Source organism: Diabrotica undecimpunctata, chromosome 3, assembly GCF_040954645.1.
Source record: "Diabrotica undecimpunctata isolate CICGRU chromosome 3, icDiaUnde3, whole genome shotgun sequence".
Classification (NCBI taxonomy): Eukaryota; Metazoa; Arthropoda; class Insecta; order Coleoptera; family Chrysomelidae; genus Diabrotica; species Diabrotica undecimpunctata.
Genome location: NC_092805.1, coordinates 122,490,315 through 122,515,449, shown reverse-complemented (window position 1 = coordinate 122,515,449; position 25,135 = coordinate 122,490,315). Strand labels below are relative to the sequence as shown.

At 32.8% G+C, this 25,135-nt stretch overlaps 1 protein-coding gene across 1 annotated transcript in view; it reads right to left on the bottom strand.

Moving 5' to 3' along the window:
- The window catches only part of iav (transient receptor potential cation channel subfamily V iav), a 79,304-nt gene that overhangs the window by 16,394 nt on the left and 37,775 nt on the right, over positions 1–25,135 (bottom strand). The window contains exons 13-16 of the mRNA XM_072526832.1: positions 17,756–17,917; positions 15,235–15,423; positions 8,093–8,205; positions 1,228–1,496 (exon numbers count right to left, since the gene is read on the bottom strand). Coding sequence (XP_072382933.1) covers positions 1,228–1,496; positions 8,093–8,205; positions 15,235–15,423; positions 17,756–17,917 — 733 coding nt within the window. The remainder of the gene's footprint in view (positions 1–1,227; positions 1,497–8,092; positions 8,206–15,234; positions 15,424–17,755; positions 17,918–25,135) is intronic.

The following is a 25,135-nucleotide window of genomic DNA, read 5'->3' as shown; positions in this document are numbered from 1 at the left end:
TTTGTATTTCCTACCATTGATGAATACAGTTTTTCTTAAATGTTATAGTAGGGTTCCTTCTAAATCCTACAACTCGGCGTGGGATGCACGTATTTAATTAAGGTTTTGTGTTAATAGAAGCGATCACTATTTGTTAACTTTGATTCTTGTTATTTTCGAATTTTATGGGTTTTAAATCAATTTTGTACCAAAAACAGTGCGTAATTAATTTATTGTATGTCAATGTTACTCAACCATTAGTTTCTAATATTATATTATTTATCTATGACCATTAGTAAATATTGGCTTATAACGTAGTTAATATGGGGTGTCAATGTTTTCTTAGAGTGTGGGTAATATTGACATCTGAAACATTTGACACATTGAAATTTACAATAAAACTTTTACTCTCGATTTACTCCTAATATAGCAACCTAACAGTACTCGAGAAAAAAATATTTTATGAAGATGTGTCAACTTTACCCGGATTTACCTTATATAAACAAAAATATTAATAATTATCTATAATAATCAGACAAACATTAGAAGAGATTACGAAACCTGCGTACTGAGAATAGCTAAAATAAACCTATTGGAAAGAAGTTAGGGAAAATTCTTATATGATACATAAAAGTTAGAAAGCAAAAGTTGGTTTATTAGGTCATACAGAGAAATGAGAAATTAAAAAAAGTAAGATTTACAGAAAAAACCAGTGCAAAAAAAGGAAGACTATGGGATAATAATATGAAAGACAACTTAAAACTTATAAAAGTAGAAGAAAATAAAAAGGTAGAAGAAGAATACACCAGCATATTCTAATGTACATCGAAGATCCATTTATTTATTTATTTATTTTTTTATTTAGTTTGATGGCCTTGGCCGAGCCAATTAGCCAGACAAATTTAAAGACAAACAATTTTTACAATCAGAGGAATTTTTTACAATTAGAGGAATAAACATATAATCATCCGTACAATCTAACGTGCAATTAGTAATAAATTACAACTTATTTTTTAATTCTTTTTTTTCTTTTTTAATTTTTTTTTTCTCCTGCGCTAAGATCCATTTAGATTTTAAACTATTACGTTAAACTTTTTGTTTACTGGCCAGGGATTGAATCATCACTCCACGGACTTCACACAGTGAAGTGAAAGCGCTTGGTTCGTCTAGCCCGCTTGGTTATGATAAATAAAGTAAATTCTAGTACTATAGAAAGTAAAGGAACCAAATTTTTAATGAATTACTTACCTGGAGTCGACTGCGTATTGTTCATAATATTTTTGCTTAAATTTATTTGATTATTTAATTGAACGGAATTCACATTTTTTTGTATGTCATTATAATTTGGAGGCGGAGAAGGCTTGTTAGCACTAGCCAGATTTAAACCTTGTGCTGCTCCATTAATATCAACATCATGCGTAAAAGCCATAACGTCTAGAGCTCCAGTTAACGCATCTCCCAACCCTCCAGTTAAATCTGGTCCCAGTGAGTCTATAACATAAGGGTTATTGGTTTTCCTAAAAATAGACAAAGCAAAATTAACTTTTTATTGCTTAGTTACAAGTATAATCTTCGTAGAGAAATTATTAAAGCTAAGATTACAAATGGTGGCTCTGAATACACAAATCGTTACCAAATAATCAATTTGGTTAAAAAAAATTCAACACCTTATATTCTATAGTAACTGATAGAAAATTAATTTTTTTTCGTGACTTAAAAAAATTTGTCAACTGCCATCTTCGTCACCATCAAGATTGGTACATTACAGCCTGTCCCCCGATTTTGAAAAACAAATTGATTTACAGATTTAATATTCCAATCTCTTTTGCCTTTTATCCTTATCCCTTTTATATAAATCAAATTATTTATCCACAATGGTGTAATAAGAATATTTCTCAGCGATTAGGCTTAAGCTCTGTTATATTAACCTGCTACGGTCCTGTTAGCCTAATTCAGTATTAGTAAATGTTTATGACTTTTTTGTTTAAATTTTTGTTTATAAATAGCGTAGAGAAAATTAAATACGTGACTAACAAATGTTAGTCTAGGAATACATCATTAAAAAAAACTAATACCTTCCAGCAATACAAAGATATAAAGATATAAGAAACAACATCTATTCAAATTGATAAATAAAAAGAGACTATATATTGCACACGATTCACCAAAGATAAAAGTTTGAAAGTTCCTTAAAAGTAGAAAAACCCATTAATAAATATAAACATGGGATATCATATTTAAAAGAAGTTTACAACGAAGACAATATTAGACCTACAGAAGCAGAAGAAGATGAAAGTGATGACATCATATATATAGCCCTGAAAGAAATCAGATATAAACTATAAAACAAAAAGTCTCCAGGACTCGATGACATATCTACCAAACGTGCTCTTAAAATACGGAGGAGAAACTATAATTGGTAACATAGAGCTACTTTTACAGGAAATTTTAAATAGCAAGGGTATAGAGCATGTACCAGACCATTGGACCAGCATTATCATACCAAACACACAAAAAATGGAGTAGAGAAAATCCTACCAATTATCGTACAGTCACCTAGCACACACATAACCTTTAAACTGCTAATAACGATATTTGCTAACAAGATTAATAAAAAATACATAATCAGTGAAGAGCACCAAGCCTTTCGACAAAATTGATCAACTATGGTTGCTACGTTCATAGCCAGACAAATTAGCACTGGTATATAGCCAACCTATCTATATGTGATTTTTAGATTTGACTAAGGCCTGTAAGAGAGAAGACGGGAGGAGAACCAGCATGTTAGAGATAGTGCAAGCACTCCTGACCACGGCGCAGTAGACGAAATTTGGTTTAGTCCCCACTTCCATGCGAAAAGCATTGTACTATGCACTGTATAATTCCACTTACAATAGAACCTTTCTGCCTTTACGTGAATTTGACTCCGCCTTCGCGCAGCTCCATGGTCAGGAGTGTTTGAACTATCTCTACACAAATGGATAGTGAGAGAGACTCGCCCGAATAGCACGAAATTTAAGACCAACAGCTACCAGACCGTGCCCTTTAAAATATGATAAGATAGCTGGCAGTGAACGTCACAAATAACTACGACTATAGTCTTAAAATTGGACTAGACGAGGTCTAAAGCTATGGTTTGTTAGAACAGTGAGCGACGCATAACTCACAATCAGTCGAACGCCTCGCACGTTCGTCAAAAAGATCGGAAAGTATCGATAGCGCTATCGATAACTATCGATAGTTTTGACTATCGGAAACTATCGATAATTTTGCTAACTATCGATAACTATCAGCCTATTGTCGTATGTTTAAGATTTGTTGCTGTAAACAGTTAAACACAGAAAACACAGTATATATTAATATAGACCATCGAGTTAAAATTTAACTCGATGATATAGACTGAACAGTCTGTTAGTCTGTAATACTGAAGTGAAGACAGCATCTTGTTGTTGTTCTTTGTGTCTCTGTCTTACATCAAGTAAGTATAGCAGCGTCTCCTTTGGTGGGAAAGAGGAAGAGTGAGAAGTTTTAATGCACTAGAGAGAGACAGATCGATCAAGAACAAGTGATCATGTTGTCTATGGTTTATCACAGTCTAATATAAGATCGTTGGCATGAAATGACATTGTCATTATTGACATATTCAATCCATTTGTTTGTTTGTGGTTTCCACGTGTTTCCACTTCCATATTCATGTTTCTTTGTTTCTTTCATTTTGCGCTTGGCTTTTGGCTTGGCTTGGCTGTGGTTTTTGTTTGAATAAGGTATAAATTATTAAATTGTATATCCTATATCGAATCGAAGTCGTATTCTGTGAACTATTTTTGTATTAAAAGTTGTAAAAAATATTAGTTATATTTTTATAACTTTTATTACTTCAAAAAAAAAGGTGAGTTAATACATTTTTAGGAGAATTCTATTGAATGTAAAACATTATTAAATTTTAGACCAGGGACATGGTCCATTAATGATGGACATGGGAAAGAGATTTTGGAAGTTTTGCCTATCTCTAAAAGGGAATCTTGTTTTAAACGGAAAAAAACGTCTTTGGTGTGGGACTATTTTAAAAAGTCTGAGGATAGAAGAATGGCCAAGTGTAGAACTTGCGGAAAAGAATATAAAACAAGTAGAAACACTTCCAATCTCCTTGACCACCTTAAAAGATATCATCCCAATTTAGAAAAAGGAGAAAGTTCTGGTGAAGGTATGAATTTTTTTTCCTTCATATCTATTGTGTTTGATATATTACTAATAATAGCTTAAATTCTGAATTTATGTTTTTGTTTTTAGGATCCAGTCGATATGATCCAACTTCATTAGAAACAAGTTCGGCCAGATCAAATGTAAGGTCAATTAGTCCTTTTTTAGGAGAGAACACCACTATGAGAATAATTCTCAAAGAAAAAAGGATTTAGATAAAGCACTAATGATAGCTACAGATTATCAGCCATTTTCCATTGTTAATGATGAAGGTTTTAAAAAATTTATCAATTTATTGGATCCAAGATATTTATGGCCTAGTACAAGGACCATAAAGGATAAATTATTAAAGGATTTGTATATGCAATCTTCAACAAAACTTTTGGATATATTGACAAACATAAAATATGTTGAAATAACAACAAACATTTGGACATCCGTGGCAGTAGAGTCATATATATGTGTCACATGTCATTTTGTTGATGATTTATTCAATTTAAAAGCAGCAATGCTAGCTACAAGACATCTGGAAAAAAGTCATACGGCAGAAGTAATAGCAGAAACGCTTAAAAATAAAATTTACGATTGGAATTTGACCAATAAAGTTACATATGTATTGTAACTGATAATGCAGCAAACATGATAAAAGCATGTGAAATTTTGCCCATACTTTAAATTTAGTTGTTCAAGACAATTTCTCTGTGGAACCTGTACAGGCAATTTTAAAGAGGTGCAAAGAAATTGTTAAATTTTTTAAATCAAGTTGTGTAGCCTATGACAAATTCAAAGAAGTGCAAGTGCGGGAATGGAAAGGTACTGAAAATAAAAATAAGGAGCCCTATAAGTTAGTTCAAGAAGTGCCTACAAGATGGAACAGTTGTTTGTACGTGATACAAAGGATTTTGCAGACTTCTGAGTCATTAAATAAGACACTATTGAAGATCCGAAAAGCTCCAGTCCCTCTTACCATCGATGAAATCTCAATTTTAGGAGACTTTGAGAAAGTGTTGGGTTGTTTTGAAGAGGCGACCAAAAAAATTTCAGGAACTAAATATGTAACAATCTCGTTAATAATTCCGATAGTTTATGGAATCCATAATACACTTATATCAGAAATTACAGGTACAGAGATAGGGAACACTTTTCGACTAGGATTAATTGAATCTATTTCCAAAAGACTGTTCCAATATGAATCTAGGTCAATTACGAGGATCAGCACCATAATAGATCCCAGGTTTAAAAAAGAAGCCTTTCGAATGAAAGAAAATGCTGACCAGGCTTCTATTTTATTAGAAAACGAAATGACAGTTTTAGCTCGAAAAGGAAAATGTTTTAAATCTGGGGATGAAAAAAACATTGTTTGACTTCATGGAGGAAAAGGTTAAAGGGAAAGTCAAAAATGTTTTGGCAGATGTGATCATTACGAAACGGCAATTTCTTGAAAGATAAAATGCATCCAGCGAAACAGATCCATTGGTATTTTGTAGTTTTTTTTTTATTCAAATAATTCCATATTACATTGTTTTTAACTTTCAGGTTAATGGAACTGAATTATTCCCTATACAGGAACTAGCATTAAAATATTTGTAAATTCCTGGTTCTTCAGTAGATTTCGAAAGGAATTTTAGTGCAGCAGGCCAGATTGGTTGTGAAAAAAGGGCACGATTAAAGCCCCGAACATTAAACATGCTAATTTTTTTAAATAAAAATTCGTGGGTATTGGAAAATTAAATAAAATATTTAGTTAATCAATTTTTGTGTTTTATTAATTTTAAAAAAATTTTGTTTGTCCACTTATTCTACTGAGGAAAAAATGACAAATTAAAAGTGAAATTAAAAAATTAAAATCTCTAGTTGTTTCAGGATTAAATAATTTTATCAGCAAACTTCAGTCTTGTGGTTATTTCTCAACATGAAGGTACTGATAAAAATGAACTATATTTACAAAAACCTTTCTGTGTAAATAATTTGGTTCTTGGAAAAATATCTCTAAAACACACCTTAATATTATAATTAATTATAATTTATCAATGGTTATTTTGTTTGTTAGTTAAATATATATATATATATATATATATATATATATATATATATATATATATATATATATATATATATATATATATATATTATATATATATATATATATATATATATATATATATATTTATATATATATATATATATGCATATATATATATATATATATATATATATATATATATATATGTATACATATATATGTATATATATATATATATATATATATATATATATATATTCAAAATTACTGTAATTGACTTTATAATAATGTATATCTGATATCTTAAAAAACAAATATTCTACAATTTCCAAAACCATTTAATATACACCTTGGAATGGGAACAAGTGATCTGATCCAAAACACACCTTAATATTATAATTAATTATAACTTATCAATGGTTCTTTTAATTGTTTGTAACTAATTTAAATATATATATATATATATATATATATATATATATATATATATATATATATATATATATATATATATATATATAATCACCTTGGAATGGGGACAAGTGATATGATCGTGATCATGGATGGGATGGATTAAAAATGACAGCTGTCGATAGTCAATATGTAGGCTACGCATGCTCATTAAAAAATATGTTACTATCGATAACTATCGATGGCAGAGGCTATCGATAGTTTCCGATCTCTGAATGCTTCTCTCTGAGAACGGTTTGTTAGGTTCTGCTGAGCTGCGCGCACTGCAGACCGATAGCCGTTTACGTCGACGGTGTGCGCTGGAATCAACTGCGATTTGATTTGGACGCAAACGTTCAGCTGCGCTCACAACGTACACATCTATACTGAAATTATAACTGTATTTTTATATACCTAGTTATTATTATTGTAATAATTAAGTGATGTCTACTAAATTTTCTCCCGAGGAAGATGAAAGGCTAGTGGATCTAGTACAAATCCCTGGAAAGTCTAAAATATTCTCGAAATTTTTCCTCGTTTTGCAACAGTCTTTCTTCGACTGTTATTTTAAAAGCACATTCTGTATTAAGACATGAAAAAATTTCGTTTACATTTTTATTTCTTTTATTTAAATTTAACGTTATCAACTCTTCTTTTTCCCCCTCTTCTTGGAGTAATAAAATTATTGCGTTAAGTTTGCGAGAATTCATTTTTTTAAACGTACAACCTTTGAGAGAATAAATGTGAAACTAATTTCTGAACTTCTTTTCAGAGTGACAGACTATTTATGCAAATTAATCTAACCGACTCACCCAAAACTGCCGTGAGTCGAGTAGAACAGATTCTGCTCTATGTGTATGCTGTGCGCTGCGCACTGTTCTAACAAACCGTAGCTTATGGCCCATGATACTATAACTAACTGTTTGTTATAGCAAGTTATAGTATCATGCTTATGGCCTAACATCAGTAGCAGAAAACGAAGTTTATGAATCAGTTATTCCTATTTTAGTCGACAAAACCTTCCAAAAATCAGTTGAATAGTTTTAAACAATGTAGATTTTTTGTTAAAAAACAAAATTATACTTGATATAAAACTCTACTGGAACACGCATTATTCATTATATGATTGATCGATGTAATATGGTTTAATTTATTTAAAAATTATATACTTGTACGGGAAGTGTTCCTTTGTAATTTTTGAGTTTTTATTTATTTTTTTTTAAATAATCATTCCAGTATATTTATTTCGAAATATTTGGTATTATACCTCTCTTTTTAATGCATGTGAATGCTGATAACGTTCTTTTTTATAATTACTTTATGTTACACGAAACCTTTTATAAATTGTGAATGGGTATTTTGTATTTTATTCTGTATGGATGTTTACAACTACTTATTTTTATAACCAAAAAGTTATAGATCATTAGCTATATCTGTTACCTTTTGGTTTTTATGGGAGTATTGATGGATTCTCTTCCCCACATTAAACATCTCATTTCCTCACCAGTCATCCCCTTTTTCTTTAAGGCGTTAATCGTTACTTTACCAACTCTCTGAAACATAAATATTTTTACTGTATTTTGAGCTTAATAGTTGATTAAGTCATATTATTAACCTTGTCTAGACCTAAAAGACTAAAGATGTAACAAATATTAAAGACATTAATTGAAAGGCTTAATGTAAAACTATGACAAGCCTCACGTGAGTTCAAGAAGATTTAATGCTATGCTCGGTTTAAGTAATAGTATAACAAGCACACTAGAAATTTATTTCAGCCCTTCGTTAATAGATGGCGCGATAAACCTATGGTAACACTATTGCATAGGTCTAATTTTTTTTAGTATCTACAGTTCACCAAATATAGCTGAAAGTGTGAAATTCCCATTGCCTGCGCTAACAGTGAAGTGAGAACGTACATACAAACGGTATGGACCGTCAGTGCGAGTGCGAGGTCCGTCGTTTGATGAATGCGCATCATGATCGTCAAGTGTTTTCACACTGTCAGCTATATTTGGTGAACTGTACTCGACATAATGACAAGCTACATCAAAATGGCAAACATGGGCGGAAGTGATTCGGATATTTATGTGAGTTTTGACGATTCTAGCAAGAAAAATACTGAAGTTGAGCCGACGTTTGATGACAGTGACCAAGATCCAGATTATGTACAATCTGGAAGTGACTTATGTGATGAAAATACAGCGGTATGTAATTTTTTTGTTAAATGTGGCTTGTCACATTATTACCATTCAAGATTAAAGTATCATTGTAGTGGCTTGTGACATGGCTTGTTATATGACTGCATTTTGTTGTAGGATAATGAAAAAGATCCGTCAAGAAAAAGGACAAAACCAAACACACCCGTCAAAACTCCAACAAGTCGATGAAGACAAAGAAATGAACACTGTTATTCAAGATCAATAAGAAAAATTCGACGAAATTTAGGGCAACCATATGTAAGCGACAAAGCGAAAAAAAATGAGCCTAGTCGAGACTTGGAACCGCCTTGCAGTCGCACTAAGAAGTGTAGGGAAAAGCTTCAGGGCCGCGAGAGCAATATTTTTAACGAGTTTTTATATCCTTGGTTCATGGGAGTTACAAAATAGCTACTTATTCGGAATGTATAGATATAGTTAAGAAGGAAAGGTCCTACCGAAAGAAGCAAAAACATCAAGAATCGCATAGAAAGAGCAATGCAGTCTACCCCATTAATGTCAATGGTGAAACTACACATGTCTGTAAAACAGAATTTTTAAATATCCATGGACTTCAAACTTCAAAGGGCAGAGTAAATAACATTGTTTGCAAGAAGATAGAAGGAAATCTAGTGCCAGAAAGAGACAACAGAGGAAAGCATACAAACCGTGTGAACAAAATATCTGATTCGGAAATACTAAGTGTTAAAAACCACATACATTTGATTCCAAAGTATCAAAGTCACTACAGTCGACAAGAGAACATGAATAAAGTTTTCCTGGACCATAACATGAGTATCGCCAGTGTCTATTCGGATCGATATGTCCCTTGGTGTAAAGAAGCGGGAATTGAACCAGTTAAGGAGCATACTTACCGAAAGATATTCTGTACCGAGTATAATATTGACATAAGACATGCGACGAAATTAATATCCAAATAGGGTCAGCAAACTCAGAAAGAAAAAGGAGTATAGCGAATTAACAACAAGAATTAACTTGCACAAGTGTGGGGCTCAGGCAATGCAACAATTACTGAAGAGCGAAACAGCCCGGTCCAAAATTATTGATAAGAAGACATATGTTATATCGTTTGACTTGCAGCAAGCGTTACCGATTCCCAAATTATCCACTGGTCCTGCATTTTATTGCAGGAAAATATGGATGTATAATCTAGATAGGAATTCATGATTGTACGGAAGACGCTGGTCATATATTTGTCTGGACGGAAAACGTTGCATGCGTGATGAAATTGCATCAATACTCATAAAATTTCTGAGCTCAAAGATAGGTGAAGTAGAACATCTCGTTTTCTACACGGATAATTGTCCCGGGCAAAAAAAAACTGGCTTTTAATGTCTTTATGGTTCCAGCTAGTGAAGGAACAAAAGATTAAGTCTATTACCCACCATTTTTTACGGACACACTCACCTTCCCTCTGACAGGGACTTTGCTTTTATAAAAAAACGACATAGAAAGTACGCTCCGCTTGTGTACTCTCCTGAGGAGTGGCATAAAATTATAAAAGAATCTAATCAAAAGAAGCCCCTCAACTTAACTGTTATGAAGCAGGAAGGTTTCGCCAATGTTCAACCACTCTTAGAGAACATTAAAAAGAGTACTCGCACTGATGACCAGCAATCTTTGGATTTTTCCAATGTTTTTCCTGTTTATTCAAGAGTGATAACAGAAAAGCATTTTACGTTAAGCATTCTGTGAATGGTACCTACAACCCCGTTACTGTTGTCAAGAAGGACGTTCAAATGTGCTTTCTGTATCTGATTTACAACAGAAGTATATTGAGCGAAACTCGAAAGTGTGAGATCATTATTACCCTACATGCCTTCAGTGTATTATCCCTTCTACAATAGTTTACGAGAGGATGTCAGCCCTGATATTGCTGATGAGGTCGCCGAGCTGGTTGATTAAATAAGGTTTTGGGTATTCATTATTAATGTAATAATGTAACAACAAGCCACATTTTTTTAAAATAAAGACTGTTTTTTTCCCAAGTTTGGAGTAATTTTATTAATATTGTTGTAACTATAGTTCCATAAGACATGTGGCATCGACATATCTAAACTAAAACAACAAAAGTTGTTACTGGATTTTTTAATATTATTTTTAACATTCAAAGTCAAATATCTCACTTTTACCTTTTTGAGGCTTTCATTGTTACATATTAAGCCCTTCAATTGTAACCCTTTAATTCGTAATGTATAGTTAGTTTCAAATGCAAAGGCTAGCAGTTCTACGAAATATTTTATAGCGTAGACCAGTGGCAGATCCAGAAAATTTTGGCCGGGAGGAAGGGAAAATTTTGGCCGGGAGGAAGGGTCATTGGTCTTGAGGGTGATTTTGATTGATTTCGCCTTATATAATGGAATCATTTTCTTAATAATTATTTTAAGGGATATATTAAACCAATGAGAACTTATTAAAACCCAAATACCACAATACGGGTTCAAAAAAGGGTACAACATTAAGGGGTCTTAAACTTAACCCAAAAAAAATAATTTAAAGCTCTACACACTCTTTGATAGTAACATCAAGTGTATAAGACTATTACACCAAAGGAAAGGTATTAAAATATAAAAACTGAAAAATCAAGAACTGTCAATTATTTAAACTAGGTATTTTAAAAACAATTAATTTAAACCCACCTATCTTATGGCTACAAAATCAAGAAAAAAACAAGGATAAATAAGTATAAACCAAAGTTAAGTAATTTAAATGCAATACCTCAGTGTACGTGTAAACATTAATGAATGTATTAAACATTCCTAATAAACTCTAACCTATCGTTGGATATCCGATATCAATTTTTAAAAACATTAATTTATTCCTTATTGCTATACGGAGTGGAAACGTGGACTCTCGGAATTACAAGTGTGAGGCGTATAGAAGCTTTTGAAATGTGTGTGTTTTTCGAAGGAGGCTGAAGATTTTGTCGACAGAGCACGTGACCAACAACGAGGTGCTGAGAAGAATGAGGACTGAGAGAGAACTTCTAAATATTGTAAACAACATAAAAACGAGTTATGTTGGGCATATTTACAGAGGAGAAAAATATAACTTTCTACAACTCATAATGGACGGGAAAGTAGAAGGGAAAAAAGTCCAGGAAGAAAAAAATGCTCCTAGCTGAAGAATGTAAGAGACTGGACAGGCATGGACACTCATTCGATACTAAGAACAGCTCAAGATAGAGAGCAATTTGCTGCAGTTATTTGCTCCGTAATGAAGAAGGAACCTTAAGAAGAAGTGCAAACAGCATTTTATTTAAATTAATTTATTCCACAAAAAAACAATATAATTTAAGAATAGGTATTTTTATAATTAGGCATATTTGGCTATAAGTAAGTGAAATTTTTTTTACTCGGTTTTGAAATTTTTCTCACGAATTGTCAGCAACAGCTGACAGATATAGATTAAAAATACTATAAGAATAAGATAAGTAAATATTATATAATTTTATAAAATGTATTCTTTTCGCCTATCCGATTTAGCAAATAGCTCTATGATTGCATCAACATCTAGAGAAATTTCAGGATGCACATTGATGAGTGCTAAACCAGTTAACCTTTCCTTCGAAGTCCTATTTCTAAGCCAAGTCTTTAGACGCATAAGCGTAGAAAAACTATGCTCTGCTGTTGCTGAATTGACTGGCAGTTTAATTAATATTTGCAGAAATATTCTGATATTTGGCTACATATGAACATCGCAGACTCTTTTCCACTTTTGAATCCACAGTGAAAACTCATGTTCTACTGTGGAATATGCAGTAGATGCTCCAATAATATCCTGGAAGGTGTCAATAATTTTTTTTAATGCAATTTTATCTTCTGGTGAGTTATTAGTTTTAGGTAAAACAACTAAAAGATTAAATAGATTCATAACTTTCGGTGAAAGACGTTCTTCTAAATCAGTTAAGATATTGTCTAAAAGAAGTAAATAAATAGATCTTCGGAAGGATTCTTCGCAAGAGTTAGCAAGTTGGTTTTGACGACAGGTTGGTTTGTTCAGCTATTTCCTTTACTTCATAGTAAAGTTTGCCAAAAACAGATTCAGCATTTGATCTTTTATTTTGAAGAATGCATTTAGTGTCCTTTGTGGCCTCAGTAGCCTTCTTCTAATAATTTTGGTGACTAAAGAAGACGACGAAGATACAGTTGTACCTAAAACATCACTAAGACAAACTCATACTAAAATGAGAAATTCTGGGCTCCTAATAGTTTGCATTACTGAAAATGCATCAGACATTTTACTATCCTTCGACGTAGAAATTGTTTCAAGAGCGTTGTATATTTTGATGATGGATTCGCCCTGGAACTGAAGACGACCTTCATGCCTTTTAACCCAACACATTTCACAAATACCTTGGACAGCAGCCCCCAGTTCCTTTATTTGTATTCACCAACGTATTAGACAGAGCTAATGCAACAACAATATTCACTTTGATATTTATTATAAATAAATTATAAAATGAAGGCCCTTCGGGCCCTTTAACTCGGACGCGCAAACCGACACAGAACGGAAGTAGAACGAGGTGAAGCGAAGTCGCATGAACTACCTGTCTACACTCTCGTATTCGCTAAACTTCGATCAACTTCGTGAGTAGTATTATAGTGTAATCTTCTTCTTAAAGTTCCATCTCCTATCGGAGGTTGGATATCATAACGGCTATGGTCACTTTGTTGGCTGCTGCTCTGAAAAGTTGTAGTGAACTACAGTTAAACCATTCTCTAAGGTTCTTCAGCCAGGAGATGCGTCTTCTTCCTTGGATCCTTCCTTGCATAATATAGTGTAATATATAGTGTAGTATAGTGTAATATATAGTGTAATACATATTCAAATTACAAACAACCAATTCGTAGACAAAACTGAAGATAAGAAATACCTAATACAAAATAAAAAAGTGCTGATTTCGTGCGAAAAGTCATTTCATGTACATTGAATGAGCAATAATGTGTGGGCGGTAATTCTATCTCATCGATAATCGAAAGACTCCCTGGCACTCAAATGATGAATTGATAAAATTTGAAAATCGCGTAACTCTGAAGTTGGGGTAGCGTTAGTCGAGATATTACTGTATTCAGAATTCAGAACTGATTTTTTAAAGAGCAATGTAAAAAGGCTTCCGCATAATTCTACACTTACCCCTAGAATAAGTAAGTTTAAATCATTTCAACTCTTGATTTCTTGCTTATATGGTTGATGGGTTTTAAATTATTTTTTTTAGGATTATTTGATTGATATTTAATTTTGTTTGGACGGGGTTATGAACCCCGTAAACCCCCCTGGTATCTGTCACTGGCGTAGACAATAGAAACAGCTATGAATGTGGTGATCTCGTTGCAATATAAAACAAATTGAAAATACAAAATATTGTATCACGAACTTTAGCAATAAATGAAATTTTCTTTCATAAAGATTGTTTTATGTTTAAAGCCGTAATTAAATAGTCAGAGAACTGATAAGCATTATATTCGAGAATTTCTAACCATTAGATTTGAAACGAGTTTTTAAAATAAGGTTACGAAACTGTTGTTCTCATAGACATATAATACAGGATAGACTGGCTGCTGCAATGCAGTTGCGTTACCCCAGCGCGACAGAGAAAACTAACGCAAAGCAGTCCCTGCATCTCTGTCTAATGGACCTGGTTTATCGACCACGTGATCTTTTTATTGGCCATTTAGGTCACATGGTCTAAAAACCCGGCCCATTAGAGTATTAGACAGAGATTTGCGTCAGTTTTCTTTGTCACACTGGGAGAACGGGCTAGTATTGCAACGATCAGTCTATCTCGTATGATATGTCTATGGTTGTCCTGTGGCATATCTAAGTTAAATATTGTGTTTATATGGGTTTAAGCCACAATTGATTGTAACGATAAATTGCATTTTTAACTAACTACAAAAATTTGACTTGCACTCCGGAAATCGTTCTTAAAAAATTAGAAAGAAAGAAATCTTATTTAGAATTTTGTTGAAAAGAATGTATAACCTCCAAAGTTGTTTACGGGGTTACGTAATTTCAGAAAATTGCAGAAATAAAAATTGACACACTTGGCCACGGTGTTATGCCCATGTTAAGCCCACACTTGTCCAGAGTAGCCTAACCTTCTCAACAACTTTTTCGGTTACACATTCTTTTAACAAAATTCTTAAATATTCTTTAAAATAAATGAATAATATATCTATATAGTTTCAATAACTTTTTGCCTTATGGTTATATAAGGAGCTATTTGTCCAAAAATATGTCAAGCTCTATAATATATTACAATAATATAATAAAATAATAAGATAGCAAATGTAAACAGATCTGTTTAAAGAAATAGTCTCGTTTAAATCACCATTCCGGGATTTACGTAAAAATAATCGTTACCTTCCAATTTGCAACTGCTCCCTTGCGTTGTTTAGCTCGTGTCTTACTTTTTGATTTAATGACCATAACACCTCTGAGCTCAGTGTTGGGATCATCACCGCCTCCTAATGAAATGCTGTATTCTTGCAAATAATGGTGAGCGTCTGATTGAGGAATAGCTCTTTCCAATGCAATCACTATCTTGGCCCACTAAAATGATATTAATAAAATTGTAATCCTTATTTGTCACAAAAAAAATGAATAATTAGAGTCAGACAATTTGATTCACATTAGTTGATCTAGAAGCTGCATAAGATACTGTGAAAAACGGTTGGGTGAAATATAATAGGCATGACTGTAACCTAGTGAAGGTAGTAGAGTCTCATTGATATAATTCATTCTGACAACCAAGTAATTGCCGACAACTCATATTATTTCGAAGATAAATTCAATAAAAACAATACGGCTTCCCCTCCCAGATATTTAATCACTTAATATTTATCCACCTTTTCATCATCTACACATGAATGTTTACTAACGCCCCCTTTACCCTACATGAACTGAAACTTGCCTTGTCTTCATGTAGAAAATCTGCTGCTGGTCCCAATGATATCCCTTATATCTTCTTATAAAATATTTCCAATACATCTCTCTCCGAACTCCTCGAAATTTATAATCTTATCTAGAACACACATAAATTCTCAGATATTTGACGCAATTCTAGAATCATTCCAATTACAAAACCTGATCAATCTTCCAATGTAACTCATAAATCATTTCGTCAAGACATCGATAAGACATCGACAAGATGCCGTTACAACTATATTTGACATTGAAGGAGCTTTTGATTCAACCTCCAGAAATGCAATAATTGACAAACTGTTCTACTATAACTTAGATAGTAGTACATTCTTTCATTTTTAAAAAACTTTTTAACTAGAAGAACCTTTGAAGTCCTTGTCAACGGAAAGCTTTCTCAATATCTCCCACAAAATCAGCGTGCCACTCAAGGATCTGTATTAAGTTCAACTCTACTCATTCTTGCAATCAACGAATTATGCAGGTCCTTTCCTACTCCCATAAAATACGCTGATGACCTAATCCTTTACTGACATGGTAAATATGTTCCTATATAAATATTCTTTAAGATATATCTAACACACTCGGATCATCACTCTCTCAAAGGAAAACTAAATTAATAAAATTTTCCAGAAGGACCTCCACTCCCTTGCCCCAAATTTTATTATCTGTTAATTACTATCCACATTATTTGACTCCAGATTAATTGGAAAAATCACATCTATGAACTTAAAACCAATTGTTTTAAAAGACTGAACGTTCTTAAAACCCTTAGTCAGCTTCAATGGAGTGCCGATGAAACTACTTTATTAAGAGTCTACAGAGCTGTTATCCAATCTAAACTCGACCACGGTAGCTTTATCTATTCCTCTGCATCTAGATCCAATATAAATTTATTAAAATGTGTTCATAATAGCGTTCTCCGTCTATGTCTATGTGCCTTTAGCTTCAGTCCCATCGAGAGTATAAATCGGGAATGAACTTTCTCTCACCTTAAGATAAAAATCTCTTCTACTTTCATATGCTGCATCAACATCCGCAAATCCCTTCAATCAATGAACTTGTAAGATCATCTCGGTTACCCTTGACATGGTGAACTATATAGTATTCTGTTGGCTTTTAAATACATCTACCATAAAACAGACATATTGCCATTCGCTCAATCAATACAATTTTTACTGACCAGCCATTGGTTCAAAACATTCCTGACATTTACCAAAATCTCTCCGCCCACGATTTAACAATCTCTCTCATATGGCTACCTTCTCATACTGGAATTACTGGCAATGAAAAAGCAAATCATTTTGCCAAAGAAGCTAACAACCATAGTTCTGGAATAATCATAATTTAACTAGCTAACGATTTCAAAATCGTATTCAAAAAGTCAGTAGGGTAAAACTTATGGGAACAAAGCAAGAAAACTTTTCATGAACTACAACAGTTTATTAGTCATCTCTCCCTGAACTTCCTAACTAGAAGAGAATCATCCAGTATTAGAAGACTCCGAATTAATCACACCAAACTTAGCCATAGTTCCCTGATGTCGTCCTCAGGAACTCGTCCAATTTGCCACCGTTGTAGTGTTTCCCCGATAGTAAAACACATCCTCACCGACTGCAAATTTATTTACCAACCCGTATAAATCATTGGACTTAAAACCTACTCTTAAAGAAATGCTCAACAACCCTACAGAGATCACGAAAACTATACTGATTCTATAAACGGCTCAGCTCTACCACAAGATTTAATCTAATAGAGATTAGTTAAAATTATAATTATTATTTGTTTTCGTTATTTAATATAAGTACATCTAAAGTTAGTGTTCCTATATCAATGGTCCTAGTTGTCGAGGTACTTTATGTAAATAAATAAATAAAATAAAAATGTGTAAACATAAGTTTATAAACAAATAAAATTTTATTATTGGTACTGTTTGTTTCGGTAAATACAGTATTGTCATTACCTGTTTTACCCACTCCTTTTCACTTTGCTCGATAACGTGTGCATACGTGTTCCCCATCATAGCTATCAACATGTTTAGTAATAAAATTGGAACAAAAACCATAAAAAGGGCGAAAACTGTTTTTGCCACGGCAGGATAAGTCGTTGAACCTAATTCTTGGTACTAGAAAAGCAGACAAATAACCTTATTATTAATTTTAATTGGTAGATATTAATGTTTCTTGGAAGGTATTTTGCGTCATGTCAGTAATAAATAATAACAATAGCATTGAATTCAAATTGACTAATTATAATTGTGTATTAACTTTGTAATGTATTGTTTTTTCTGAATTTTATTATGCTATTAGTTTTTAAGATGCATTTTCTTAAAAATTACTATAAAGATAAAATTTCGAAATATTTTATTATAGCATCTTATAATTCTTTTTAAATGTTAAACTTTTAGATAGGCAATACTCAATGCACTATTTTTAGAAAATTAAACTCACATTTTATAGGTTTCACCAACGGTTTCACTCACTTATAATGAGTCTACTAATACTTTCTCTATATTTGGAATATATTATTTATATCAAAGAGTTATAACGATATCTATATTTAATTATTGGTCTCATAACTTTACAAATCCAATTATGTAAAGAGAATTAGGAAAAGTACAAATAAAATTATCAAACTAAAAATAATTAAATATAAATATCGATGACAAATGATACTATAATGAGAAAAATATACTTTGGGGTAAAGCAATAAAGTTTTTTTTTTAAGTGGTCCCATTTTAACGTATGGTCCTAAAGTTTTGGGAAAAATTTCACCTGGTCTGATTGAGAAGCAAAATGCATTTAACAAAGAAGGACATGGAATTGAAATGTCATCAGTTATTGACATTTAATAAACAAAGCAGAATATTTTGGTTTGTGCTCTGCAAAATGTCTTATAAAATTGATATTCGTCGAGGTGTTTATAATATGGTTGGGCGAATGTCGAAACGAGATATTGTTAGTATTTATCGAGATCAAAACATAAGCAAATCGACAATTTATCGCACAATCAGAGAATGTGAAAAAGGGATACCATGTGTTAACTTGCGTAAAAGTGGCCGACCGCGGATTTTGAACCATATAAGAGAGGCAAGACTGATTGAAGCAGCTAAGAACAAAATTGGGGTCTCACAGCAAAAACTGGCCAGAAGATTTCATGTTGGAAAGACTACAGTATACAGGACCCTATCGAGTAACAATATTATCTACCGGAAAAGAAGGAAAGCTCCAAAATACACACAGGATCAATTAGAGAGAATTCCGAGATGTTGCCGCGCGTTAAGGCGAGTGCATTTCGTCAACAAGTTGATCGTGATGGACGATGAAAAATATTTTACTTTGTCCAACTCTGAGATGAAGGGTAACGATGGGTTTTACACGAACGATTACGAAAATGTACCTGATGAAATAAAATTCAAAAGTAAGAAAAAATTTTGAGGACAAAATTTTGGTATGGTGTGCAATTTCTGAGGCTGGCTTTATCTCACAGCCCTACTTTGGTGTTGTTCGAGGCGAAGCCTTAAACGCAAATATTTATATTCAAATATGTCTATCTAAATTGCTTCAGTTTGTGAACACACATCATGCAAATGATCAAATAGTCTTTTGGCCAGATCTTGCTTCATGGCATTACGCGAGGATCACAAGGGACTGGTACGAAACTAACAATATCACCTTTGTACCGAAAGCAGACAATCCCCCCAACCTACCTCAGGCTCGTCCAATTGAAGAGTTCTGGCCAATATTAAGTCGGAAAGTCTATAATAACGGATGGGAAGCACAAAATCAGGAACAGTTAAGACGCCGCATATATACAAAAATTAGAGAAATTGACGCCGAGGTCGTCCAAAAAATGATGCAACGTGTCAGGGGAATTATTAGGCAAATCGAAAATAATGGTCCCTTGTCTGTCATTTGAATTTTGATTTATAATAAGGATAGTTAAGTTAAATTGTTGAATAATTTAATAAAAATATAAGATTATTGTGCTCAGAGTTATACGCTTTTGAAATTTTTCCCAAAACTAGGACTATACGTTAAGTTAAAATAGGATCCGGGATCAGATGGGATGAGAACACATATCCGATTACTTCTGGTTAAGTTTGTTTATCTAGGCACTATTACCAAATTTAAAGCAATACTACAGAACATTTTCTTTTTCTGCCGTTCTGCCGATCTGTACCTACATCTTATCAAAGCTGTAGTCATTATATTGTGGTTCTTCCAGGGATCGTATTGCTTGTTTTACGCTGTTTCTTCATATGTCTCTATATGTTTTTCTTGTACTGCATTCAATTGGTTTATTATACATTTGTATGTTGTAGTACGTGTGCTAATTGGATTGTACGTACTGCATTGATAACGTTTGATGTTTAATAAGTTTTCAACCGTATGGCTTTAATGGGTTGAGGACCCCTTCGAGTTCTTTTTCCTTTCGATCTTCCGGGTACATCGCACTTATCACGGCATAACTCATCACCGTAATAAAACCAGGATTTTAAAATAGATCTGGAGAGATAGGAAAAGTGATGACTGGCCTACCTGCACCCTTTGGCAGATAAAGAACATAACATGACCGTTGATCGTTTCTAAAAGTCGGGAAACTGCATTTGAGAATTTTGATGCAGTCGGTTATAATAAATAAATTATTAATTGCCTCAAATTTAAAAATTTTCTCCAATGATGCCATAAATAGTGGAGTTTTGCGCGTGTAGAAAATTAAGTTTCTATCGTCTTGTATGTATGTAGACATACAAGACGTTTTTAGCTTTACCTATTTTTTAGATATTTTGAATTTACCAAGTATCCATAATCGCCTACTATTTCCAAACAAAGTTAGCCAAAAGTGTAACACTTAGACTGAATATATGCTACTTTAACTCTTTCCTTGTAGCCTTCCTTTGAATATAAACTACAGTATCGAATATCTGCTAGCTTTTATTATATGCCTAAAGTATAACAAGAGATATGTAAAATCACAAAGACTAAACTGGCTTGGTCACCTAAAAAGAATGCCAGATAATCGAGCTGTAAAAGTAGTCCAGAGATGGATGCCCCAAGGAAACAGAACAAGAGGAAGGCCCCGTAAAAGATGGATAGACGACGTAGAGAGGGATCTTAAAACCATGAACATCAGGCAGTGGCGAAGGAAAGTATCCGACAGGGCAGAATGGAAGAACATTGTTAAGCAGGCCAAGACTCACAAAGGGTTGTAGCGCCATTAGAGGAAGAAGAAGAATAACAAGAGATAACCTGATCTAACTCCCGTTTCAATGAAAACTTCTTCGGTCTCAATATGTTTTACAAAAATTAGATCTCTATAACCTCTTCTGAGTATGTCTAGATACTCAAACAGCCTATCGTGTCAGATCCTATCAAATGATGGCTCGTGTTACTAAAATGAGTTTTTTTCTTTATATTTTTAGTTATAAGGCAACTTATATTATGACTAGAAATATGAACTTGAAATATTCTAAATTTTGGTCTAAAATCTCACCAATATTCCTACAGATTATGTCACGGGATAAATTTGTGTGTGCTGTATTTCTTAGAAAATGAGACTTGGCAGGAATGATTAGCTCTATAAAATTCGACCGGTCGTAGATTTTCTATGAAAAACCTTCTTTAGATAAAGTCGTTCTTGTGTTCAAAGGTAGGCTGGGATTTAAATAGTATATTCCATATAGAAGAAGCCGGTTTGGTATACATTTTGGATTTTATAATATATATATATATATATATATATATATATATATATATATATATAAATATATATATATATATATATATATATATATATATATATAAATATATATATATATATATATATATATATATATATATATATAAATATATATATATATATAAATATATATATATATATATATATATATATATATATATATATATATCTATATATATATATATATATATATATATATAAATATATATAAATATATATATATATATATATATATATATATATATATATATATATATATATATATATATACGTATAATTAATGAGAAATTAGGTGTTTCAGGAAGCATTGTTGAAACCCTAATGCAACCTACATACTAATGCCTAATGCATCTACATATACTTTATATGTAGATAATTGGTATTGTAGTCCATCCGTCATTTTATTTTTGCGTTTTAATAAAACAAACGCATGTGAAACTGTTAGAAAAACCGTTGTTATACCGCTCTTCACAGAAAAACTAAAGCAGTCCGAAATGTCCTTTAAAAATTCAAAAAACATTTTGTGCATAAAGTGGTGCGACAAAAGAGATATTTATATGCTTACCACTAATCATAAAGTATCCATGAATGTTGCAGCCAAAACTGATAAAATATTTATAAGTTAGAATGTGACTATAATGGGGACAGTGGATAAAACTGATATGCTACTAAGTTCTGTAAAAACAGTACGGAAAACAACAAAATGGTACCAAAATGTGTTTTTTCATGCTCTTTATTTATGTGTTTTCCACATAAATCCACATATTCCACATAAATCTTCCAACTTGCAGGTTTCCAACTTGCAGATTTCCAACTGGAACTTTCCCTTTTCCCGATGTTATTTAACCTTCGATCTTTAAGTGTAAACTTTCCAAGTGATGTGTTGTTTGCAGCCTTGAGAAAAAAGAAAGGTGGCACGATATTGGTGATCTGAGTTTTGTGTGCCATTGTATGTGGTGTCATGTTTTATGGCGGCATCACACTTCGCTATATGTTATTTGTTATGCACTATATTCGGCCACATAATACGAAGTGTGGAGGGTAGGTAAATTAGTCAATTATTTGCTTTATTCGCACGCATAAACAAATACGCCTATCCGTCCGATTGTCGTTTTTTGACACACTTCGAAGGACACGAATAATCCGGATGCACGCCGAATGTATGCGTCGAATGACCACACTTCGCTCGCACTTTTGGTTGTCTCGCTGTTTATCTTAACCGAACTTTATTGTAATTCCCGTTATTCTTGAACCACTAATTCGACAAATTTGTGTGTTTATATACAACTATCGTACCTATTACGCTATGATTTGTGATGTACCTCCTGTGAAATGGAATGGACAAATGAAAAGGGAATGAGATTTTTGAATTTCAGTAAAAATAAGTTGCAGTGACTGTCGATACATCCATATCCATTTTGAGTCTGCTAAACACGCATAACTCTAATATTGGGCCTAATCTAATATGTTTAATCCGCCGGCACAAGTGTGTAGTAGCGTATTTGTTATTCGCTGACGAATAACAAATATATGGGCGAATACAACGAAGCCGCATAACAAATAACACATAAGGAAGTGTGGTGCGCCATTAGGTTGTACAACATTGTATATGGTATATGCTTCAAATATATTTAAAATCGGGAAAGAGCATGTGATATTTTTATTAATTAATTAATTAAGAAGCTAATTATATGAATAAATACACTGCAAAACTGCAAGTAACTAACAATAACCTAACCTAACCTAACCTAACCTAACTTAACCTAACCTAACCAAAATTATTGTCATAAAATTTTCATCTGGTTAACATATGTTGCAATCTGACAACTGATGGTTTGAGGGTTCTGTGCTAAAAAATAATTAAAAATTTCTAAAAAAAAATTCTAATAATTAACTGCAATTAATATCGAAAGAAACAAAGAATTAATCGTTCTTATTTTATATAAATTAAAAAATTGCAGAATCCATAAAATACTATAATAAAAATGTACTTTTTAATAACTTTTTCTCCTTATATTTGAAGCATATCTACCATTTATATTATAAGCACATGACAACACTGTCAAATACCAATAGTGCAACGTATATTCACGTTGCACTATTTTGTAAGATTACATTTTGAAAATTTGGTCTGTACTGCTCAAGAAGGTTTCATTAGCACGCGATAATTTCTTAAATTATCGCGTGCGAAAGACTGTCAAATTTATTATTATTCATTTTGTTATGGTTAAAGGGTACAGTTTGTTGCAATGAGTGAAGTGAAAACCCAAAGAAGTAATAGTACTGGCAGCTTTGGCAAGAAACAAACACAACTTAGGGGGGCTTGGCAAAGCATATAAAACTAGAAAACGTAAAGATATAGTAGCAAAATCGCTGCCAACACAGGAAGTTTGTAATATAACCTGCAGAAAATCCTTGTTTGAAAAGTTTCACCGAGTGAACACCAAAACTCAAGGTACTTATCTGATGGGTCTTATACAGCTCCTGCGGATTAGGAGGTACCGACATGGTACCTATGAAGTTTAGGAAGATAGTAGACGTCAAACAACAGTAAGCTACACCCTACCCAATGAAGATGGAGCCTCTGCTTAAGTGTTAAAAATACATTCATGAATACCTTTGCTGTAACAAGGAAAAAGCTGAAAAAGTTCTTGTTAATAAAAAGAAACTTGTCGAAACTTCTTTCTAGTATAATAGGACGTCTCATAAAAAAACGCTATATTCTGAAGATGATCGCTATGCTATAAAAGAGCACATTAATTCAATACCGCGCAATATTGGTCATTATAGGAGGGCAAAATCCAGTAAAGGATACTTAAGCCCGGACTCATTAGTCCGTGCTTAAATATTAGAAATATTAATAGACTGTTCAGAGCTACTAAAGTAACTAAACTTCTAAATTTTGTAGATCTGTTTTCAAACGTGAATTTCCAAATTTGTCTTTTCGACGACCTCGAATAGATACATGTCACATCTGTGATAGATTGTACTGTGAAATCCATAAAAATAAACGTAGTAGCCATCAGTCAAAATGTGAGCTAGAAATTCACCAAAGGAAACCGAAAAGGCAGGAGAACTGCTCAAGCAAGATACAATAGATTCACAACAGGTCATGTTTGTTCCAACATTAGTTCACTCAGTTATGTTTTACTTGTGACAGCTTTCCTGTTTCTACTTTGGAATACGTGTAGGGGACACAAATAATGCCTCCATGTTCCTGTATGCCTCCCAAATTGCGACGTGCCTGCTACGTTTCTTAAATAGTGGCTTTACTAACAAGAAGGGCATCATTATTTGGAGCGACAACTGTGGTGGCCAAAATAAAAACAAATTTATTTTGTTTATATTGATGTTTTTGGTTTCTAATGGCGTATACGATTCTATAGAGCAAAGATTTTTGGTAAGCGGCCGCATTTCATACCTTGTGACAGGGATTTTGTCCTGATAGAAAAAACGAAAAAAACTATGAAGGCATTCGTGCCGGAGGATTTGATCAACGTTATTACTTTCGCAAGATACACTCCACCTTTCGATGTCATCGACGTGAATAGCTGTGATTTTTGGAATATCAAAGAGGCTGCTGAGAAAATGTTTAATACCA